Below are 24,903 nucleotides of genomic sequence, written 5' to 3' on the forward strand. Positions count from 1 at the left end.
ACTTTATTTTTTTTACACCTGTTATACAGCAATACATACAGCAAGAAATGCAGCCAATCACTATGGAAAATTGTGATAAACGCGTGCCCCAACTATCAAGTGAACAGCTATTCTACTTCATTTTCAGGTATCTTCTCCCGTTATACAGCATTACAAACAAAGAACAGTATGAGAAGTGCTTCTGCAGATCAACCCACTCACTAAGGAAATTATGGATGATTCTTGTAACAGCCAACTTGCACAGAAGCCACTGCATGCTAGCTACTGTGAATTAACACCTTTGAGGTAATGGAGAAAGAAATAGGACACATAAGGTAGACAAAGGTAAGTCCATGATCCATGCACCGTAGCTGCTGTGGTTGGCAAAAAGACACATCTCATGGCAAAGTGACATCAAACAGTGAAGAAATCAAGCCCGTAGCATTAAGCATAGTCAAGTTACACTGGGCTGAAGGCATCAGTTAGACAGGTGGTAGAAAATTCAGGTTAAATAAAACTCTATAAAACCTTGTTGGGAGGGTTTGGGTTGATCTAATGGTACTTTGGGCTTGGTTATGTTTAACTAGTACTGTCGAGCTGTTTTGAAGGAAAAGTGAGGCTGTTTTGGGTGAAATTGAAGGGTAAGAAAGCCCAAGCCATCATATACAGTACTCACAGTTGGGGTTGTCTGGCTGTCTGTTCCATCATTAGTCAATATTGTTCATTGTGTGCCATGAGCTAAATTTACGTTAGACAAAATAAATTGCTAGATCCTTCAATTTCATTTGGAAAAACCATGATTATAATACTAGATGCTCATCACAATTTGTTCCACCAGTATTATGTCATTTAACTTCCATCAAATAACTTTTTCGACATGCTGCTGCACAATGGTGGAACGGATTACCTGATGACATCTTATTATCATCAAACCTTCTGGCTGCTGTTTTTGACTTCTTGTTGTGTAGTGAATAGTTAATTGTATTTTATTTGTGTAATATAGTTCTTTATGTATGTGTCACGTTGTCTGCTTGTCATTGTACTTTTATGTGTAACCCTGTATGTGTGTAACCATGTATGTGTGTACCCATGTATGTGTGTAACCCTGTATGTGATGCTCTGGTAAGGAAGAATGGCTATGCCGATTACCATGAGGTTAAATTAAAATTGAAATCAAATAAAAATCGGTTGTTCCTCTAAAAATGTAATTTGTTACATATTATTAGTTACTTCTTTGCAATGTAACGCATTACAGTTACATACAATATTACTCACAGAAAAAAGCAACGAGTTACATATTACTGTAACTCTGAGGGCTGTAACTAATAATCAAACAGTACAGTAATACTGTTTAAGTAGGGATCCCCCCAAAAGTGATGCGTGTCACCTAAATACCATCTGTAAAATCATCTTATGTGACAAAAACCACCTTTATGGAATAATACTATTCCATCTAACATCAAATACAGCATTAAAAAACAAGAAAACACTTACAGGCAGCCGGATGCAGAGTTTTTAAAAATCACCAAAGCTCGAATTTTCATTTACCGGCCGGCTAGCCAGCTTGCCTGCCTGCCTTCCTGACCACAGTTGCAAAGCTGGAGGCCAAACAACGCAGCACACAGTCACCATTTTACACCATAATAACAAACTCACTAGTGGCATGTGCCTTTTGGGGTTCCGATGAGTCTGTGCCTTGTCTTTCCTTCTATCTTCAGTCAGGCTGGTCTTGGGCCTTCTTCATGCAATTGAGGCATTAATTTTCCCTATTAACACTTTCCTTGAGCAACATATTACAGAAGTTCGACAGAATTACTTTTCTCACAGTGTAGTGAACAACTGGAACTCCCTTCCTAGTGGTATTGTAGAGGCTCAATCAACTGATGAATTCAAGAAGCTGTTTGACAACTTGAACAATGACATTATGTTTAGCACAGATTTATTGTAACATAGGATCAGAATTTACAGGCTTTGCCTTTTTAAAATAATAATAATATTGATGCCACAAACTTGTTTAAGCATTTACCCTTGGTAGATACCTACAATAGGTTCAAGACCACGCTATCTTGGTTGATAATCACTAAGACCATACCTCTTAACAATATATTTACTCGATCATAATGACACACTGCATTATTATTGGTCTAGTTATATTCATAAGCTAGCACAGTGAAAATATGAAATAGTGACACACCCTATGAAAGATGAAAGGCTGACTCGAGATACTCTAATATAACAGTCACCCTAATAGAACAGTCGCATGTGTATAGCTGTAAGCAAAAAAAAACTTAGTATATTAAAAATTATTAACTTTGTTGTAGTACGCATCTTGGAACACTCCCCATACACTATCACTCTTTGTTCTTACCTGTGAAGTTGTCTTAAGTGCTGTCAGTGCCCAAAATACATTCAATCACATGCTGGATACAATGAGCAGTATCACATTACAATATATTACTGGATGTAATATCCATTATATAATCATTATATATTACTCGTTACTTTGTCATGTAATGCGTTATATTACTCATTACTGTAAACATAATATTATTACATAACGCATTACATTGGTAATGTGTTAACCCCAACTCTGACAGTACTACCGTAATGCATGATATATAAATGCTGCATTGTATTATTTGTAGAACTAATATCATACAGTATGATAGTACTGTATAGTAGGGATCACAAAGGTGTAGGCATGGGCCACGAAGAAACATCACCCAAAAGCCAGCCTCATTTTTCCCAGATGACGATGAGGCAGTATTGGTTGGGCAAAACGTAACCCAAACAAGCCTTGAGATAGACCCGAAATGCCTTCAACAAGTTGCTACGGAATTAAAAAAATCATTTAATGGAATTTTCTAGTGACTGACTGACTGGGTAAGTAACTGACTGACTGACTGATGCCTTCAGACAAGCGTAACTCGATAACGACTAAGGCTATGGGCTTGATTTTTTACTGTTTGACGTCGCTTCAGCCGGAAAGGTGCCTTTTGGCATACCGCAGTAAGTACAATGCATTCTTCATGGTTACCAGTGTCTTCCATTTTGTCCCATTCATCTTCGCTGACAGCGAAAGATGTTGATTTGGCGGTAGCATGTGATGGCTTCCCTTCATAATGGAAATCATTTGTATTTTTCATAGTGGTTACTTTGATTGCAGAGATGCTGTTCTTGATTCGTACTACTGTGTAACGGGTTGAATATAGCTGACAATGAAGTGTAATGGATACTTCATTTTTCAGATGATAATTGATGTAACTGAGGCGGATTAGATGCGGTATGCGTGGATAGCAGGAGTGCTTTTTGAACAGTTCTTAAAATGTTGTGTAACGGGTCTAACACAGCTGACAATAAAGCGCAATGGATACTTTACTTTTCAGACAATAATTGATAAACCTGGGGCACGCAGCACCATTTCTTTCGCAGTATGCGTGGGGTCACCAGTCATTATATTACAAAAAAGTTAACAAACAAGTACACAAGAGAAATTTGGAATTTTCAACTAGAGTGGTACCATAGCACATCGATAGAAAGTACTGAAACAAGCTGGAGTAGTGCATGATATTAAATCACAGTAAAACAATAAGACCCTACTGTGCATTTCCGTTATAGTATATCTTGAGCACAGTGGGGATATAACACTTCTTATTGTTTTAATGTGATTTAATATCATGTACTACTCCAACTTGTTTCAGTACTTTTTATCGATGTGCTATTGTCCCTACTCTAGTTGAAAATTCCAAATTTTTGTGTTCTTGTAACATAGCATGTTACATTTGTAATGTGTTACCCCCAACTCTGACAGTACTACCATACTGCATGATATGTAGATGCTGCATTGTATTACTTGTTACTGCAAAAGTATACATTTGTAATGCGTTACCCACAACTCAGTCAGTACTACCATACTGAATGATGCATAACAAATTCTTGAAATGCTATATAAAGATGGGCATAGGAGTGTTGGTTGAATGGATTGCCCGCCCAGTACCTGGACATGGCAAAAAATCTTACCAGAGTCAGCTCAGACTTGTTTTGGAGCATACTTCCTTCACCCTTCAGCATTCTTTGGCACCCTCACATCTAGATTTTTGTGCCCAAACCAATGCTTTAGGGATATGAGGTTATGCAGCAGTAATAGGCTATTTTCAAAGCATAACTGCCTCAAGCCTGTATGTAGTAGGGACCACAAAGGTGTGGGTGTGGTCCATGAAAAAAACATCACCTAAAACCAGCCTCGTTTTCCCTGATGACAATGAGGCAGTATTGGTTAGGTAAAATTAAGCCCATACAAGCCTTCAGATTGACCTGAAATGCTTTAAAAAAGTTGCTACAGAATTTCAAAAAAAATTAAATGGAATTTTCTTCTGACTGATGACTGACTGAGTAACTGATGTCTTCAGACAAGCGTAACTCAATAATGGCTAAGGAAATGGGCATGATTTTTCATGTTCAACGTCGTTTCATCCTGAGAGGTGCCTATTGGCATACTGCAGTATGTACAATGCATTCTTCATGGGCTTACCAGTGTCCTCTTTTGTGTCCCATTCATTTTGGTGACAGCGAAAAGTGTTGATTTGGCAGTAGCATGTGATGGTTTCCCTTTGTAACGGAAATTGTATGTATTTTTCATAGTGGATGGTGACTGGATACTTTGGTCTCAGAGGTGTTTTTCGAATAGTTTTTGATTTGTAATGCTGTGTAATGGGTTGAACATAACTGACAACAAAGCGTAATGGATACTTCACTAGTTTTCAGACAATAATTGATAGCTGGGGCACATGGCACCATTTCTTTCTTTTGATGTGGTACAATTGGTCATAATAATTTTACTTTGCAAAAAGAAGTTAACAAACAAGTACACAAAAATGGAATTTTCCAACTAGAGTAGGGACCATAGCACATCAATAAAAAGTACTGAAACAAGCTGGAGTAGTGCATGATATTAAATCACAGTAAAACAATAAGAAGTGTTATATCCCTACTGTGCTCAAGATACCAGAATGGAAATGCACAGTAGGGATATAACACTTCTTATTGTTTTACTGTGATTTAATATTGTGCACTACTCAAGCTTGTCTCAGCACTTTCTATTGATGTGCTATGGTTCCTACTGTAGTTGAAAATTCCAAGTTTTTGTGTACTTGTAGCTATTTAAAGTTTTTGAGTAGCTGTAGCTCACGACTGTATTTACACCACCTGTATAGAACTACAGTGGAACCTTGATTATTTGAACTAATTGGGGGGAAAGGGTGTTCATATAATCAAATAGTACGTAAAATTGAACTTCCATACATTTATATGCAGAGCATTGCTCAACTACTCTAATAAAGCATACACTGGTTGACAAAATACTCTAATTGAGCAGTCAATTTGGTGTTCGGATAATCGAGGTTCCACTGTATATTCTAACTACCTTATGCAAAACTGATCTTGCATTTTTCATACTAATTTTCTAGCAGGTTACTACACCACAAACACATAAGACAATGGGTCACCAGAAGCCTTACATTCAGCATCACCAGAGTGTATTTTAAATTTTAAATTGGGTAAATTAAAATGCTGAATAATCACAAATGATTTTTGTATCTAGTGTACATACACTATATCGCCAGACTATCGGCAGCTATTGAGAAAAGAGAGTAATAAGTTTTTGTACTTACATTAAACAGCTCACATGTATGTGTACATGCATAGCTACATTAGTAGTCTGTACCTTCTATTTGATTACACAAGGTGTCACTACCACTCCAGCTCCCATCACTCTGACAGGTCCTAGTGTCACTACCAGTTAGCTCATAACCAGTGTTACATGTGAAACTACAAGTGTCTTCATAGGAAGGAACTCCATCATCTCCCAGTGAACAAGTGATTGTTCCATTGTTAGGATCAGTAAGTGATGGACAAGGAACTACAAGTAAATACATTGCATGTAACGTGTATGGTTGTTCATATAGTGCAACTGGGCATAAACTTCCGAAAAGTTAAATTTCATATTTTTGATCATAACTTCAGATCTATGCCAGATATATTAATTCTGTTATTTTTGTACATAATTATACTCATGTATCTGTACCTATGTGTACTCAGGTTACCACGGCAACAACCACAACTATGCCACAATTTGTATATTTATTGGTTTGTATCTATGTAGTTTTATATATTTTTGAGTTAAGTAACAATTTTGTAACTGAGGAAAGCTCTCATTGGGCCTGACATTTCATAGTACCAGATTTTAAAAAAAATCATTAAAAGTAAGTTACGGCCATTTTTGTGATTTCGATAGGGTTTTTGAAAAAAACATATCTAGTTTCGCATACTTCATAATTTATACATATACATTTATTCATTATTTTCTGGAAGAACATAGACCTACCTAAAATTTGTAGCAGGGATTTTTCTTTTATGACATTGTGTAGACAGATTACGCATTGAAATTTGTCAAAAACCACTATTTATAAAAGTGAGACTGTAAACATGTATAACTACAATAAAGCAGTAAATTATGAAATACTAATGAACAGAGCACTGCTTGAAGGCATAATGGACAATGTAGAATGTACCTAGTGGGATATAGAATAAATGCATGAGAGGGTGAGTAAAAAACTTTTGAAAGTCTATGCCTGGTTGCACTATACGTACAAGTTTATTGGAAAAAAAATTACTTTAATATTTAATAAGGGATTCAAATGATAAGAAAGGTATAGAGTGAAACAAGATGATGGTACATATATACAAATACGTGGGGAAATCTCTACATTGGCATGTTAACATATGTGACTGTCTCAGCAAAAACACGACTTGTTCGAACAAGCAATTTGGAAAAACAAAATTTAAAAATAAATCATAAAATTATGCATGCTACAAAGAAAAAAATATGCAAGTTTTTATTGGGCCAGTACTCAAAGAAGAAAGACTCAAATTGATTAAAACTATATACCATCTCAGGGATTTTTCTAGGGGGGAGAGGGGGCAAAGGAGGAATTTTGCCCCCCCCCCCCCCCCCCCTGAAAATGATTTTGCCCCACCTGAACTCTGCCTCAACCAGCCCAATGATGAAACAATGATAAATTGATTTGAAATCATAAAATTTAGTCGATGGCTAGCTAGCTACAATAAAACAAATTTAGCCTAATTTAAGTTCTGCCCCTCAATTTCTGAAAAACTCGGACTGCCCCCCTGAATTTATTTTCTAGAAAAATCCCTGCATCTTATTTGCCTGTTCATGAAGAGATCAAATTTTTTTGTTTCGTTTCTGTAGCTTCAACGATATGAGTGTCACATGTGTTTGTTTACGATGCGGTAAACGTAAACAAGATCGTCATCATTCGTTCTACCAAACTGTCTTCATATCCATATGCGCAAGTAACCACAGGGCTAACACTATACCTTGGCTGATGTGCTAATCCATGGTGAAAATTTTAAGTTAAATTGCAATGTTGTAGACTAAGCGCCTGTAGTTTATTTTCAGTATAGTCACTGTACAAATTGATTATTTTGCTCTTTCTACTGTCTAGTGCTATAATTCCAAAACTACTCATCACAGAAGGCTGAAATTTTGGTGATCCATTCCTTGGACACTGTAGATAATTCTGAGAAAATAACAAAAATCTGAGATTATGCAAACAAGTCGGGTTTTAGCTGATACGGTCACATATTTGTTCAATACCAAAGTAGGGATTTCCCACTATCAAAGATGTTAATTCCCAATGGTTTTGTATTGGAACAAGTCATGTTTTCATGTTGTAAACATGTTTGTGTGCCAGAATCATTTATACTAGATGTATGGGATATTTTGAAAGCCTTTGTCCTTGCTCATATTAAAGTGCTTTTTGATATCAGTTCTGGTATTTAAAGGATTCACAACACTATGAAATGTTTGGGAAACTGACCCAGAGTTATTAATAAAAGACGAGGCCTCAGGTGAATGTGAACAAACCATAGGTCCATACTTCATTTTTAAATTAAATGCACTAGCTTGCTAACTTTTGCTATGATACAAACATGTGTGACTGGCTGAATTATTTAGAATGTTGTATAAGGGTGACGCTTTATTAGAGTATCTCAATTTTGCTGCTGATATCAAGTGATATTAACTATTAAGGGCTGTGGAAATGGTGATTTGTTTCTATGGCAAAAACCAATGCATACAACTGCAGATACATAGATCAGCAGCTAGATTTATTTCAGAGGTGCTTCTCAAACTGTCCTTCATTTGTTATGCCGTGTAATAGGCTGAACATAGCTGAAGCACAATGTCCACTTCACTTTTCAGCTGGTTTTAATAGATGGGGTGTGCATTCACGCGATGACTTAAACTCTAGCACTATTGTTTTTATGTGGTATGCATGGATTAACTAGTTATAATAATCTTACAAAAGTAAACAAACAAAAATATTTAGAATAGGGATCATAGAAAAAAGTAGGGAAACAAGGGACGTTGCCTACATATGAAGATACACTAGTGGACCCTAATATGTCTATACCCTGCTTGAATGAGAATACCCACTAGCATATCTGTAGTTGCATAGAGTTTCCGCGCTCTGTTTTTGTAGTGAACTGCAGGATCATTGCAGCCAGTCCATTAAGGGGTGTGGTTAAAAATATACTCTGTTTTCTGTTTCAATTGTTATTGGTACATTTACCTACTAGGACCTGTTACTCTTTCCAATCTCTTGTATTATTCTTGACAGCCATTGTAATGAACACAAGCAAGCTCAGGTAGCACTATTCCAGCTTGCAATTTCTTTCTACCTCCGAGACCGCTTCAATTCTGTTGTCACATAATTGGAAGACAGGGATTACTCCTTTCCAACTATAAAAGTTTAGCACAAATTTTGATAACACATACACTATGGCTACAACAAGTCTATTATTATTGGAATTCAGGCCAATACAGATCCTGAAGCATCCACAAGTTTATTGCCATTTCTATGATGTCACAAATAAAGTGTTTGGTGGCCAAAGAGGCTACATCCTACCACAATGGATCATTGTAGGCAGCTTGTTACACAGCCGACTTTGAATTCTGACAGAGGTAGATCCACATTACTAGTTTTAGATTTCACTCGCAGAGGTGGTAGTTGACTACAAATAAATCCCAAACACTCTAAACCCACCCATTAACACAGGGCTAAAAATGTTTATTGGGTAAGTCAGGACACAGTATTTGCCTGGTGTAGGCAATGACATTAGTCTTGAACATGATAAATACATCTAGCGTAAGTGCTTTGTTTGATTCATACAGCTTACTAGACAGTCATTTGGTTCAGAACTGGAGGTTATTGTTATCTTTCGCAGCACCAGTTGACGACTACCTTTTACAGCTGCTGAATTTATGCAGGAAGCCAATACAGTTAAGGAAGTGGGCTTCTCAGACTCACACATCATCACATTGGGAAGGTGTATTGCCTTGTCAAAAGTGTATACATACCTCTTTATGCTACCCTTTACTAGTAAACTATTAAGTGACTAATGCAAACTGGGACAAGTGCAATGGACAACATACATCCAGCTTTCATACACTCCAGAATACTAGTATTCATTTTACATATATCAAATACATATTTATAACAATACGTACAAGGAAGAGTTATGGTATTGCTTGGGTGGAAAGCCATCTTGTGGAAAAGATGCCTTTCTGTGGTGGTATAGCACCCAAGCATCTTTGTGCAGTTGCTCTCATACCATTTGAGCTATCCTGTATAAACAGGATAACTATCAAGCTCCATGCTGGTATGGCCAATGATCAACAGAAAAGTTGCCTATTAGGTTACTCCCAGGCAGACGGAGCCCTTGTACACCTTCCAACCCCAACCACAATCATTTGATAATAGTGGGAAATCAGGCACTCTGTAGTGCTGAAGAAAGAAAACACAATGCTGAAGAAGGAACAGTGGATGGCCGTACATATAAAGGTGAGTGAAGTAAATTAATGGTACATTTACCTATTCCTTCTATCATACAGTACAGCTCAAAGGTAACGTCGCAAGTATACACATGCGAGTAATGCTCGCATCTTCTCGCGGGATCATTCTTTTGCAGTGTACTGTACAATACCTGTGGAATATCGTGTGGATGTGCACCAGCCATGTGAGAAACTCGCCACTCATGAGAACACTTGCTACTGAGTTTAGTAACTTCATACAACACTTAAATCACATAAACATTTGTGATCGGTCACATAATTATGTTCGTGCAAGCCTAGCTAGCTAATTATACAGTAGAACGCAATAAACGCACGCCTGCATGGGCCCGCAGAACGCAATGGGTGGAATATTTACGAAAAAGAAAAAATCCGTAAATTCTAAAGCGCTTGTTTCACAATGAAAGAAAGTGATAACACCAAAAACCTTGGCAGCATCGTGATCCCAAAAGCAAGAGGAGTTCCAAAATCTTTGTTTCGTGTCAGTACTCAGACGACATCAGCATTAGTCTGCCTTGCGTTAGACGAGCAGTTCACTATCGCTTTTCTCACTTTCGTTTGCCTTCGCCGGTCCCCCGTGGATGTAGGAAAGGCCTGGAAGACAAAACTTGCCCAGCAATGGATTTGCTTGTTCATGGAGAATTCAATGGTGCAAGTTGCATCTTGGTAGAGGACTGCATCCGTATGATATGATCGTTTATTAAACGCCTGTAGTTTATTGTCACTGCATGTACAATTCGATTTTTTGCTGTTAGCACTTCGTAGGCCCTTTGTAGCGCTGCATGTAACTTCGAAATTTCTTGGCCTCTACAGTTGAAACTTCGGTTGACCATTCCTTTAACTATCTCGATAAAGATAATACGAATTAGAAAAATGCACTAACTGGGGTTCTGTGGCATTACTTGGTGACCAATCCATCTAGGTTTATGGTAGCTATATTCGGTAGCTACAACACAGGCATTGCAATAGGAGACTTCACAGCTGGCGGAACTGAGCCACTGCCGCCTCCTAAGACCATAGATGAGACCTGTTATCTGGTCTTGCGTGACGCTTTCAAGTAAAGTTAGATATCATGGAGCATTACTGTAGCCTTGCTGCATCCACACGGGTCACTCGAGCGCACGTCACGCGCGTCATGCATGCACATGCGACGTTACCCGTGAGCTGTACTGTAACAATGCAAATAATTTTGTGACATCTAAATATGCACCATAATGAAAGCATCAGTGCAGGAGGAATCTGCTAAAGAGAATGTCGTCCCTAAAAAAAGCACTTCAGTTAAATTTGCATAGAGTATTTTTGCCATGAAAGAACATGCTTAATGCATTTGACACAAAATTTTATAAATTTGTATGACAAATTTGGTACAAAGCAATTGTACGACATATTGCAGAAAATACGGATGACTTCCATTGCAAATGTAGGGAACCCAACTGTAGGCTTTGCGTGGAAAGAAAATATAGTTTATAAAACTATAAATCTCTGGTATCAGTACTATCACTTCGTTGTGTCTCTGAAGGTGTGCTTGTATGGTCGCTCGTAGCAAACTGCGATCATGTGCTTATAGGAAGAAGTAGACCATACTCACCATGCAGAGACGCTATGAGCAATCTTCTAAGTGTAAGAAGCAAAGCTGGGGGCAACTAGTTACTTTGTAACTAAGTTACATAACTAGTTACTTTACAAAGTAACTAGTAATATAACTAGTTACGTACTTGCTTTGTAACTAGTAACTTGTAACTAGTTACAACTGCCTGAAAAGTAACTAAGTTACATTGTAACTATAGGTAATTGTGCTTTAAAAGTAAGAGCATTCCACGTTTTGTGCTACAGCCACATTATTTATTTATTAATGCTTTACAGCACAAGTGCTGAAGGTCTGTAGGACACCTGGTCCTACAGCCTGCTCAAAGACTTTAGCTACTTAAGGTGTGTTTGAAAAGTTGGAGAAAGGAGAAAAAATCCATGACTGGACCTAGGTAGCCTCGAACCTGCAGCCATCCGATTTACGCTCAAACACTTACAGGAGTCTACCAGGTGGTCAGGATGTCTTCTCCTTGTTATTTTCATGTAACTATATCCATAGGAATTCTAGAGATTAAGTAAACACTTTCTGTGTACTGTTTTTCTTGAGTACACAGACGTAACAGTTGAATCTGAGCTGAAATGGCTACAGAATTATTGTTTCAGAAAGTGTACATATAATTAGTTCTCGCTCTGGGTAAAGTAATCACGTTAAAAAAGTCAACAATCAAGCATAACTTTTAATGAATGTACTAGTAGTAACTAGATACTTAGTACTAGTTACTTAAGTTACTTTTCTTAAATAACTACCCCAACTCTGGTAAGAAGTGCTGTTAGCTACAGCTTCAGCCTTGACTAACACTACAAAGCCCAAAGGAGCTCACACAACAGAATCCTGTAATTTTATTGTTAAATGGCTTCTTTAGTATACGGAACTGCTGCCAATAGTGTAATGGCGAAGAGAACGTAGAGGTGTAGGGTCGTTGGTGTTCCGTGGCTGACTGATAGTAGGTTTCATTGAAGGTTATAATGAGAGTGATAACTCGTGACAATCTTTTCACGCTACTGAAGCCATTACTATATTATACATACGTGAGATAATTACAGGAAATTAGAATACTAAAGAGGTCCTTGAGTTCACTTGCAGCTGCCTTACAAGTTGAAGCATTGTGAGAGATCATGAGTTGAGGTAGCGATCGGCAACCCACAAACCTATGAAACACTAACAAAAGGTCTCGGTTGACAAGTCTTCAACAATTTCTAAGTGGACTGCTCTGCTGGTGGCACATGTGAATAAACATATGTATACCTTAACTTCTTTACAACTCGGGCAGATGGTTCCTTCCTTAGCCATGTCTTGGAGCTGGGCATGTACCAGCTCGGCATAATGGAAAGGGATCAGTCAAGGTGGTAGTTTGATCGGTCTTGCCTCTCCAGTGTTAATGATGTGTTGTGTCACATTTGTTTGGCCCAGCTGTTTAGAAAATAGCTCCTCAAATTCTTGTACAACTGGTCTTAATGCAGGATGTACATCTGTGGGAATCTCAAACTGGATACAGTTTTCATCACAGCTGACTGGGATGGCCTGGGGAAGTCTTCATCAACAATTTTGGTGTGGCATGATCTCAACTCTGAAAATTGTAGTGGCAGTGCTTGACTTGGACAATCTGCTCGGTAGAATGTACCAGATTCAAAGATGAGTACAAACCCATGTCCACTCAGAAAGTCACATCCCAGGATGGCTGGTATGGACAGGTGGTCAACAACAACGAAGGGGTGTTCCATAGAGAATGACCCCAGAGTCACAGTTAGTGTGGTTGTGCCACAAAGTGTAATGTTCCTGCCATCAGCGTTCACTAATTTGATGAGGACAATGGGCATAATGTTCATTGGTGACATGTAATTCTTGCTGAGAGCTAAACATGATGCTCCTTAATCTAACAATATTGTACTTTGTGTGGGAGGATCAAAGCAATGCCGCATATTGTATTGTCCATACAGTACTAATTAACTGCATAACTGTACTGTATAAGTCATACAGTACAGTTACGCAGCTAATTGGGCAAATATACAGTTATGCACTTAATTGGGAAAATACAGCACACTTGGGCAAATGCAGTACAGTTATGCGGAGAATTTATTTAAGGAATGTTATGAAAACAACACATTGTAAATTGCTAAAACCAGCCAAACTAATCCTACCAGTTCGTTCTACGGCTAGAAATAGATAAACACATACTGATCATCTGATCACGAAGCAACTCCACTAAGACAGCACGATTGATCACATACAAGACATTGTAAATCGCTAAAACTAACCAAACTAATCCTATTAGTTCGTTCTATGACTAGAAATAGATTGTATAGACACTAACTGATATCCTGATTACTGAAAATCATAGCAGTTTGAGTACTAGAGAAAATCGCTCCAAGCCAGATGACCAGGAAGTGCAATATAACAGTTAAAGCACTACCTACGTATGCTTGTGTGTACGAAAATTACAGCACTTGGGGGGTGTTTCGAGGCAAATACAGCACTCGGCTTCGCCTCATGCTGTATTAGCCTCTTGACATGCCCCCTCATGCTGTATTTTCCGTACACATGCGCGGCGGTGCTTTAACTATAACATATGGTGAATGGATTACTGTTAAACTGTCTATGTGCATAAGCTGTGAAGTTGTTGTGTGCAAGTGCCAGAATGTATGCAATGGGTCAAGCATTGTTTAGTTCTAGGAAGTGTCCCCAGCTCAAGGGTTTTGGGACACCCCCTTGGCTGTTTCCCTGACTCCAGCAGTTTTGATAGGAATGTCCCTTTCTTCCACAATTGTAAAAAATCATCCCGTTTCTCGAATGGTAGTTGTTTACTATATGGGCTAGTTTCCCACACTTGTAGCAATGCTTAGTACGAGGGCTTGCTTTGTTGACGACACTTAATGCAGCTAATTGTTCAGTCATTACCCTTAGAGTTTCTTCCAACCGGCTTGCTTCTTCAATTCCCTTGACATGTCTTACAGGGTGAGTCATTTCTGCTCTCTGGTATCATGTACCACGGTAGTGGTACATAATAGGGATCAGGCAGAAATTTTTCAAAACACTCTAATAGAACGTACGCCAAAAGCAGCCTTCCGGGCTTTAGATTTTATTTCTAAAACATTCTAGACCTTTCTTTTGTGTTTACAACACTAGCCAACAAGTATTAAAAGTAAAGGAAATGGTTTTAGGTGTTTTTTAAAATTTTGAAAATGGTTAGATTCTCCATCTTCTTCTTTCTTTCTTCTTTCTTTCTTGTTTCGCGCGCCTACAGCTCGTAGGAAGTAGATATCAGCCCTAAAAACGTATGGCGTATTTAAAAAACATTCGTACCCAGGTCTGTGTGGTATTAAAATCTTCCCTCTCTAATGCGATTGCGAGATATAGAGCAAGAATCACTCTTCGAGACGCCATTCGATCGAGAAGCCATACAGATGATAATATAGAATTGTTTAAAATTCCATTGCTTTAGCTCACAGGACTAAAATGCATCAAGTTGTATCACACTAAACATTAAACATAACTATTGTTCACTGAAACTCGGGTTTTAGACTTCCTTCATTACGAGACAGTGAAGGGGGTGTGGCCCGCACCTCGTCACTTAAACTATTACTGTACGCCTTTCGTGTATACTTTCTATTATATTCTTCAGCTGTTTACCAGCTAAGAGTCGACATAACAAGGCTTGTAAGCTATTGGAACACACTGGTAAATTTCGAATTGAAAAGGGGTGTGTCCCTTCCGTACGCGATTGAAAAATAAAAAGCGGGATACTTCGTATACTCAGCACTTTAATTGGAGTCGACCACGTTTTGTCAAGCTTGTGTTTTACTCGTGTTGAGATTTCGCACCGCTTCGTTGCAGTAAACGGTCACACTAGTGGATTTATCTACTCGTCAAAGGAAAGTGGTATTGTTTACTGTATTGTTAACTGTATTGTTAACTGTTTGGGTTTATTGTGTCAGCAATAAATTCATATTATTGGTGCGATCATTTCATAATAGTATTGAATTTGTATCCATTATAAACAACGGATACTTATTCTGTTGTTAAAGTACTACTACTCATACTGTTAATTCTCTGTGCTACCATGCCGTCGAGATCAGCAAAAACGCGAAGATTACGTGACAAACAGCGATATGCCAATGCTAGGGAGGAATTTGCACTGACCGTAAACATTACTACATGGCTAATGCTGATATGTATAAAAGTGCTGCTAAAATGGCATATTCTAGCAATCCTGAGCAAAAGAAAGAGGCTTCTAAAATAGCTTCAAAATTAGCGTATGCTGATAATCCTGACAAAAAGAAAGAGGCTTCTAAAATTGCTTCAAAATTAGCATATGCTGATAATCCTGACAAAAAGAAAGAGGCTTCTAAAATAGCATATGCTGATAATCCTGACAAAAAGAAAGAGGCTTCTAAAATAGCTTCAAAATTAGCATATGCTGATAATCCTGACAAAAAGAAAGAGGCTTCTAAAATAGCATATGCTGATAATCCTGACAAAAAGAAAGAGGCTTCTAAAATAGCTTCAAAATTAGCGTATGCTGATAATCCTGACAAAAAGAAAGAGGCTTCTAAAATAGCTTCAAAAACAGCATATGTTGAGAATCCAGGAAAGAAGAAAGAGGCTTCAAAAATGGCTTATGCTGATGATCGAGAAACGAAAAGGAAGGCATCTAAAAAAGCCTATGAAGAGAACGCAGAAAAACGTAAAAATGAATTTAAAGATAATTATAGTGAGCACAGAGAAGAAATATGTAGTATGAAAAGAGATCAATATGTGCTTCGTGCACCCAATGAAGGCCTTGTTAACACTTTTGTTGATAACCTTCTTAGTGAATTCTTACTTAATGCTGATCTGAAGGTTTGTTTAACTACAAAACTTCATGATCATTTTAAATCGTATGCTGAAAAGCTCAGTAAAAAAATGGAATGCGTCACTGCTTGTAGATTAGCATCAAGAAATCTTGTACACCATGTTCTTGAATTGCGCAAACTTAATGCGGGTAAGTTTATAAAACATGTAAGGGATGTCAATACACTTACCATTGATAGTGTAATGGATTTTGGTGACAAGCAACATTCAATGCATGCAGAGCCCTATTTTTACAATACTGGATATAGGTATGCTTTTCAGCCCACAAGGCTTTCCATTGATAAAAACAATCGATGTCTGTTTGTTGAAAACCTGTCACCTAACCCTGAAGAATTTATTTGTGACGAGCCTATTCCTCTTGATATAAATGGAAGGGCACACATTTGTGATGGCCTTGGTTGTTCGTATGTGTGTCGCACAGTTAGTGATAGGGATATTGAGTGTATTCTTGACATTAAACAAGCTTTTACAAAATCATTAGCCCAGGTGTGAGAAATGTTGCATAACATTGATAATGAATGTTCCCATATCCATCACCTAAAGCCTAGAGGAATGGAGGATGACTTGGCTAGCACAGAACTCTTTAAGCTTGGTCATCCTCTGCCTTGCTCCAGTGGTATGTGCAGCAGTAAATTGCGAGTATTACGAGCTGCATCAGTTCACTACCCAGTCTTGCGTAAACTACTCTACAGTGTATACATGGCTATAAAGAGTCACGCTGTTGTTTCTAAAATAGACCATGCATTATCTCATGCTGATTACAAATCACTATGTGATCTGTTAAAAATAGAGGACTATGAAGATCTTATAGTAAACAGCATTGAAGTTGATGTGTCTGATCCTCCATCAATGGATGAGTCAGATTTCTCTAGGGAAGGTTTGAAGCATGTTGAAAGACACTTACAAATTAAGTACGCTGTAATTTTTGAAAAATACAAAAAGGAACTGGATGATCATCCTGAGTTTCCCTGCTCTAGTTGTGAAAGACTACTGTGCAGAAGTAATCTTACACAATATAGTGCTTCCACTGAAAAGTTTTCCTCGGATGTGTGGGTAGAACTTAAACAGTATTTGGCACGAAAGGATGAAAATTTTAACACAAAAACTTACTACGTTTGTACGTATTGCCGTCCTTTGCTCAATCAAAATAAGCTTCCTGCACGGTGTGTTCTGAATGGCTTGTATGTTGAAGAAGTCCCAGAGGAGCTTTCTAATTTAAATGCAATTGGTAAGCAACTAATTCAAAGGGCTAAACCCTTTCAGACAATAATTCGGTTAAAGACGTACACTGGAAAGGTACCAATTTATAATGCCACAAAAGGGTTAAAAGGAACAATGTTCTTTTTACCTTTGCCTCTGCATAACACAATAGCTGCTTTAGATTCCTTGGGTATGCCATGTGAAGGTGACAGCATGTTACCTGACCCAGAGTTGTTCATCCTTCTTGATGGCCAGCCCACCAAAGACAAGGTGGTGTGGCAGAGTTTGGTTGACGTAAATCACATCAAAAGGGCTGTAAATAAGCTGAAAGAAACCAATTGGATTTACCAAAATATTAACCAGGACAGTGTTGATGATGCTGCTAAGAAAGCCGTTGAAGTGGTTAGTAGTACCACTAGTAGTCTCATTGAGAAAGCCACCGAAACTGACCTTGCGGAACTTGAGGCTTACACCATTCGGCGCTTGGATGAGAAATTGCCTGTAGGTTCTGATATAGAACATTATAGAATGTTAAAAATTCACGAACCGGCACTAGACAACAGGCTGAAGTATCTAGATGTTATGTGTTTTCCAACACTCTTCCCTTCAGGAACGTTTGGCGAATTCCATCCTAGGAATGTAAGTATCTCATTTAGTGAGTACGTAAAATCTCGTTTGCTCAATATGGATGCACGATTTAGAAAAAGCCCTGACTATGTTTTCTATTACTTGTGGCAAAAGGAAATGAGAGAACTATCCAGTGGTATATACAATGTTATGAAATCCACTGGAAGAAATGGCATGTCAGTTAAAGACTTTTTAGCTGGTGTAGATTCCTCTGATAAACAAATTGAGGCCAACCTGTCAACCATGCTTCAGTCTGTCAGAGGTACAAAGCAGTTCTGGTTTCTAAAAAAAAGTGACCTCTTGTGTATGATTCGTGAATACGGCCCTCCCACATTATTTTTGACTTTCAGTTGTGCAGAATATGATTCACCCGACATTGCTGCATATCTGCACAAGGTCAATGATGTTCCTGCTGGTTATCCTATTGGAAAGCTATGTGCTGAGGATCCCATATCTGTTTCTAGAAAATTTAGTAAAAAATTTCACGATTTCTTAAACACTGTTATAATTAAAGGCGAGGTCCTTGGCAAAGTTTTGGTACACTTTTTTAAAAAAGAATATGCAAGTCGAGGGGCCCCTCACTATCATGTTCTGCTGTGGATTGAAAATGCTCCGGTTATTGGCACTGATCCAGATAGCCTTGTTTTAAAATGGATTCAACAGAGAATTACATGCCGTATCCCTGACAAAGATAGCAACCCAGACCTCCACAACCTAGTTATGAAATATCAGTTGCATAAATGTAGCTCGTACTGTAAAAAGAAACACAAGGTAGGGGGAGTTTTTATTACAAGATGTAGGTTTGGATTCCCCAGGCCAGAGGCAGATGAAGGTCAAATACATTCAGTTGAAGAGTGCTTGAAAAGTAGAAACAGAATCTACACAATTCCCAGGTCTTCTAATGAAATACGTGTCAATAATTATAATCCTCTATTGCTGCTGCTGTGGCGAGCAAATATTGACATTCAATACACTGCTGAAAATTCTTTGGCGTTAGCACATTATGTAACAAGCTACATTACAAAGGCTGAGAAGAGCCACTTGCATGAGCTTTGGGATGAAGTTGGTAGTTCAGAATCTTTATACAGTAGGCTCTGGAGTTTTGGAGTACGTTCCCTGCGCAATAGAGAATGCGGCATGTATGAAGCATGTGACATTTTACTGGGTGACCATTTGACAGAAAAATCACAAACCGTTCAATGGGTTGCAGCAGATCAACCGCACAAGCGCAAAAGGCGTCTTAGGAATCACGAAAAGCTCAAAGAGCTCTGTGAGAGTGATCCTGATTCTGTTAGTATATTCAACGACAATCTCATTGATACCTTTTATCCAGCGCGTCCTGATGATTTGGAGGATGTGTGTTTATATGATTTTGTTAAATGGTATGTATTCTCTGGGGTTGATTCTGCTGGTAAGAGGAAATACAGAAAATTGACAAAGCCCCGTCTTCCTAATCATAGGCTGTATGATCCTAGCAAAGAGGATCAGCGAGAGGACTATTACTATTCGCTGCTATTGCTTTTCGTTCCATTTAGGTGTGAAAGCAATCTAATTGGCAAACACAAAAATGCCGAACAGGCTTTTAAAGGCTTTCTTTCTTCGAGTGATGACATGAAAGGCCATCATGAAAAGCTTAAAAAGCTGTTGGAGGCTCAGAACAAAGTAAAGGAAATTAATGAACACCGGGATCCTATTGAAAATGAATGTCCAAAAGAAGAAGAAAATAATTTAGGTGGTCTAGAAATAGCTGGTGAAGCCATGAATGACATGCATGAAGCAGACTGTCACGATAAAAATGATTTTTCATTGAAAGAACGTATCAGCATGTTGAATTCTGACCAATTGCGCATTTTTCAAAATATCTCAGACCACCTGTACCATCAATGGCAGCATGAAAAAGGTAAATGTCTGTGTACTGACTTGAAACCACTCCATAAATTCATTAGTGGAGTTGGTGGCACTGGCAAGTCCTTCCTGATTGAAACCATTAGGCAACAGGTATCTGACATCTGGAAAGATGACTGCCCCGGTGATACAAAGTGTGCTGTAGGTGCACCAACCGGATTAGCCTCGTACAATATCCACGGCGTTACTGTACACCGTATGTTTTTACTGCCTATAGAGCATGATGCTAGGACAGCCACATATTGGCCTTTATCCAAGGAAACTCAAAAAGTAATGCGTACCAATCTGTGTTCTTTAAAGCTCGTAATAATTGATGAGGTCTCCATGCTTTCAAATTTAAACCTCACATATATTCACTTGAGACTGGAAGAGCTATTTGGTGGTAGTGAATGGTTCAGTGCAAAAAATGTTTTATTTGTGGGTGACTTATTGCAATTGCCCCCAGTTAATGGTTTGCCAGTATTCAGCAAATTGACCAGTAAAGCAGTTTCAAATAAGTTGGGCTGTATAAGTGCTGTAAACATATGGGCAGATACAGTCACTTATGATGAGTTGACCATCAATGAACGCCAAAAGGGTGACCCTACGTATAGTAAAATCTTGGATGAAGTTCGGCGAGGCTTCCCAACTGAAGACAGTTTGAGTCGCCTTCATGAAAGAGTGATAAGTGGCGATATAGCTACAAAATATAGTGAATTGTGTGAGCTAGGTAAACACCCTGTTTGTTTATTTCCAACTTGCAAAGCATGTAAAGATCACAACACTAGTATGCTTAACACACTTGATAGCAAATTGCAACATTTTGTGTCTGTAGATGAAATAGATGAAACTAGTGGGACTCGGAAATGGAATAAAAAAGCCACTGATGCACTTTTAAAAGCAAACAAGGATTGTAACATGACAGCCGGGCTAGAGGCTGAATTGGTGGTAGCTGTAGGAGCAAGAGTAATGCTTCGAAGAAATTTAGACACAAAGCATGGACTAGTAAATGGTTCCATTGGAACTGCCATTGCTATCACTTCACAGTGTATCACTGTTAAATTTGACCAAATATCAGATCCTTATTCTGTAGAGAGGGTTAGAAGTAAGTTTATGTTGATGAAATCCTTCTTTGTCTATTGAAAACAGTTCCCTCTTATCCTGGCGTTTGCTGTTACCATCCACAAATGTCAAGGGCTTTCCCTTGATTCAGCAATTGTAGATTTGTCTGAAAAGGTTTTTAGCCCAGGCATGGCTTATGTGGCAATGTCCAGAGTGCGTTCTCTGGATGGACTTTATCTTACCGAGTTTGATCCAGCATCTATTATGGTCAGTACTAGTTGCTTAGAAGAGATAAACAGGCTTCGAGGTATTTACAGAACAGATCTCCCATTGTATGATATCCCAAAAACCACTAAGCATACCAAAAAAAGAAAGTTTGATATCAACAAGTGCACAGAAGAAGTGCCTTCTAAAGTACCTTGCAAGCCTAAGTTTCCATGTAAAAGAAAATTGGATCACTTAAGTGAGGGTGTACCTACAAAAAAAACAAAGGTCGACCTACCTAAACTGAAAACAAAACTTGATCCCAATACCGATGAAACTTTAGACTGCTATTACACAGGTGCAGAGAATGATCATCAGCAAACTGTTTGGCCAGATCTTCGATACTATCCAGTTGATGAAGAGTGGCAACATAATGCATGTGAAACTATTGGATTACAGTTTAAAAGCTTATTTGTTCATTCAAATGGAGGCCCTGATGTTGTTCTTACTAGACCAGACTGTCGCAGTCTCAAAAAGATCAAAGGAGATGGTAACTGTCTTTTTAGGGCCCTCTGCTTCATCATTACTGGTAGTGAAGATCAACATTTTGCCTTACGTACAAAAATTATTGAGCACATGCTGTGCATTCCTCACATGTTCGAAGGCTATGGTGCTGATGGGGAAATGAATTGCATAAATTTGTTTCATCACCCTACTCAGTATGAATCTGTTGATGATTATATTCAGCGTTCTCGGATAGACACAGATGGTGTTTGGGGAACCAATGTGGAAATGGCCTGTTTAGCTCACATTTTACAGGCTCCTGTGTATTGTTTTGATGCAAGTCAACGTCGCCACATTTGGGCAGCATATTTTCCTACCAATGTTGACAGATTTATTCCCAGAGACATCAGGCAAAAGTCTCTTTACATATATTTTGCCCATGATCATTTTACTGTTGTTACTTCAACAAGAAGAAGATAAATTCTAAACATATTCATACTGTTACTTTCAATCAAAGAAATGATCGGGTTGTGCGTGTGTGTGCATGCATTGGCATGGGTGTGTGGAGGGAATAAAGGTGTGCCACTGATGGTTCACTAGATCAAAAGCATATACTCAAGTGGTTTGGCACACCTTGTATAGCAATTGTGTTGGTTGATTTAGTACTTGTGTGAGAGTGCATTCGTTTGCACGGTTGTGTGGAGGGATTCTAAACCAACAATAATTGTTTTATATATGAACTGCGTAGTGCACAACTTGGTAATAAGGCACATGTTTAAAAGCTACTAAGTATCATTTTCGGTACCATACTACATATGCAGCTTTGTGGTCTACTTATAGAAACAAAAGCACACTTTAAAAAAACAATGTGGATTGCCATGTGCTCCACATGTAAACAAAGTGCACTTTTTAAAAAGAAGTGGTTGCCGTATGCTTTACTTGTAAACAAAAAGCACACTTTAAAAAACAATGCGGTTTGCCGTGTGCTCCACATGTAAACAAAGTGCACTTTAAAAAGAAGTGGTTGCTGTGTGCTTCACTTGTAAACAAAAAGCACACTTTAAAAACAATGTAGTTTGCCATGTGCTCCACATGTCAACAAAAGTGCACTTTAAAAAGAAGTGGTTGCCATGTGCTTCACTTACATGTAAACAAAAGTGCACTTTAAAAAAGAGTGGTTGCTGTGTGCTTTATTATTTGTAAACAAAAACACACTTTAAAAAACAATGTGGATTGCCATGTGCTCCACATGTAAACAAAGTGCACTTTTTAAAAAGAAGTGGTTGCCGTGTGCTTTACTTGTAAACAAAAGGCACACTTTAAAAAACAATGCGGTTTGCCGTGTGCTCCACATGTAAACAAAGTGCACTTTAAAAAGAAGTGGTTGCTGTGTGCTTCACTTGTAAACAAAAAGCACACTTTAAAAACAATGTAGTTTGCCATGTGCTCCACATGTAAACAAAAGTGCACTTTAAAAAGAAGTGGTTGCCATGTGCTTCACTTACATGTAAACAAAAGTGCACTTTAAAAAAGAGTGGTTGCTGTGTGCTTTATTATTTGTAAACAAAAGCACACTTTAAAAAACAATGTGGTTTGCCGTGTGCTCCACAGGTAAACAAAAGTGCACTTTAAAAAGAAGTGGTTGCTGTGTTCTTTATTTGTAAACAAAAGCACACTTAAAATCAATGTGGTTGCTGTGTGCTCCACATGTAGACAAAAGCACACTTTAACTTGTAAACAAAAGCACATGTGGTTGCTGTGTGTGCTTCACTTAATTGTAAATAAGAGCTTAATTTAAACAGAAGTTGTTGCCGTGTGGTCCACCGGTAAACAAAAGCACACTTTAACTAACCAGGTATGAGCTCCACATGTAAGCAAGAGATACTTCAGAATAAATGGAGTGGTAATACCCATGTGCTCCACTGATACTTTTGGGAATTTGCCATGTCCCATTGCACTGCTCTGAGACAAAAGGTAATTCAAAACCAGTTTGTTGTTATCGGGTATTGTTGTTTGCTTTGTAGGCTCCACTGCTTTGACAGAGAAACGCACTATAAAGTATATAGAAATCATGTGCACTGTACTGTTCTAAATTTTGGTGAGATACTGCAAAATAGGTTAATATATTTTCATCAGCGAGGATCACTGATTGCATAGCTATAAGATAAGGGAAGCCATACTTTAAAGTTATCGCACGTGATGACATGACGTAGTCAATGATGTCAATGATCTGATGTGATTTAACTATTTCTACGTGTTTGATTCACAAGTGAAATTAATCCCACAGTGCATTATTTTTCAGCTTGATAACTTAATCCCACAATGCTTTATTTCTGCTGTTGCTATAAAAAGAATTGCAGTAGACCTACTGCAGCAGGTCACAGTGGTGAAATGGAAGGTGAGTGTAATACTTTTATCATTGTTATTTACAATATTGTATCAATTCCATTCCAGAAGCTGCTAAGAAAATAGAAGAATTAGAGGCCAAGCTTAAAGAGAAAGATGAAAGCTTGGCCAAAGTTATGGCAAAAACTTGATGAGGGTGAGTGAATCTGGTTGTTTAAATATTACTGTTATTGTGCTTTTCAGTATGTCAGATGATGGTCAAACAGGATGGGGAGTTTGTGGTGGCTAAGGTTGAAGAAAACTGTAGAGTAGTAGCCACCCAAACTCCCATGAAGTTTTTAAAGCTGGGCCAACAGAAGAGGGAGGGTAAGTTTTGTCTGTTTGTATATTTTGTATATTCTTTGCATCATAGAATGGAAGAGAGGCTGGGCAGGGAGAGGAAGAGGACTAGGAAGGGGAAGAGGACATTGATTAAACTTAATTATGTAATTGTTTATTAAACTTATTTATGTAATTGTTTATTGCCAGTTGATATTACAATGGGTTTCTTTATTAAACAATCATGTACTGTTGAACGTATATTTAAGAAGTAGTCCATGTGCATGGACATGAAAAAAATCATGAAACTAGTGGGGCAAAAAAATTATTAATTTTCAACCAGTAGAATAGGGATCAAAGATTTGATTTTGAAAAAAACTGCGTAAACAAGAAGTAATAGGGATGATAATCC

The 24,903-nt window shown here is 38.1% G+C and overlaps 2 protein-coding genes and 1 pseudogene across 2 annotated transcripts in view; 2 read left to right on the forward strand and 1 right to left on the reverse strand.

Moving 5' to 3' along the window:
* The window catches only part of LOC136250836 (uncharacterized), a 118,318-nt gene that overhangs the window by 30,038 nt on the left and 63,377 nt on the right, over positions 1-24,903 (reverse strand). The window contains exon 9 of the mRNA XM_066043161.1: positions 5,702-5,896. Within this exon, the coding sequence (XP_065899233.1) occupies positions 5,702-5,896 (195 nt within the window). The remainder of the gene's footprint in view (positions 1-5,701; positions 5,897-24,903) is intronic.
* LOC136251611 (cylicin-1-like) lies at positions 15,366-16,838 on the forward strand. The gene has a single exon (XM_066044070.1). The coding sequence runs from the start codon at positions 15,651-15,653 to the stop codon at positions 16,836-16,838; it is 1,188 nt and encodes a 395-aa protein (XP_065900142.1). The 5' UTR covers positions 15,366-15,650.
* LOC136250833 (uncharacterized) lies at positions 16,604-24,752 on the forward strand (annotated as a pseudogene).

Source organism: Dysidea avara, chromosome 3, assembly GCF_963678975.1.
Source record: "Dysidea avara chromosome 3, odDysAvar1.4, whole genome shotgun sequence".
Lineage (NCBI taxonomy): Eukaryota > Metazoa > Porifera > Demospongiae > Dictyoceratida > Dysideidae > Dysidea > Dysidea avara.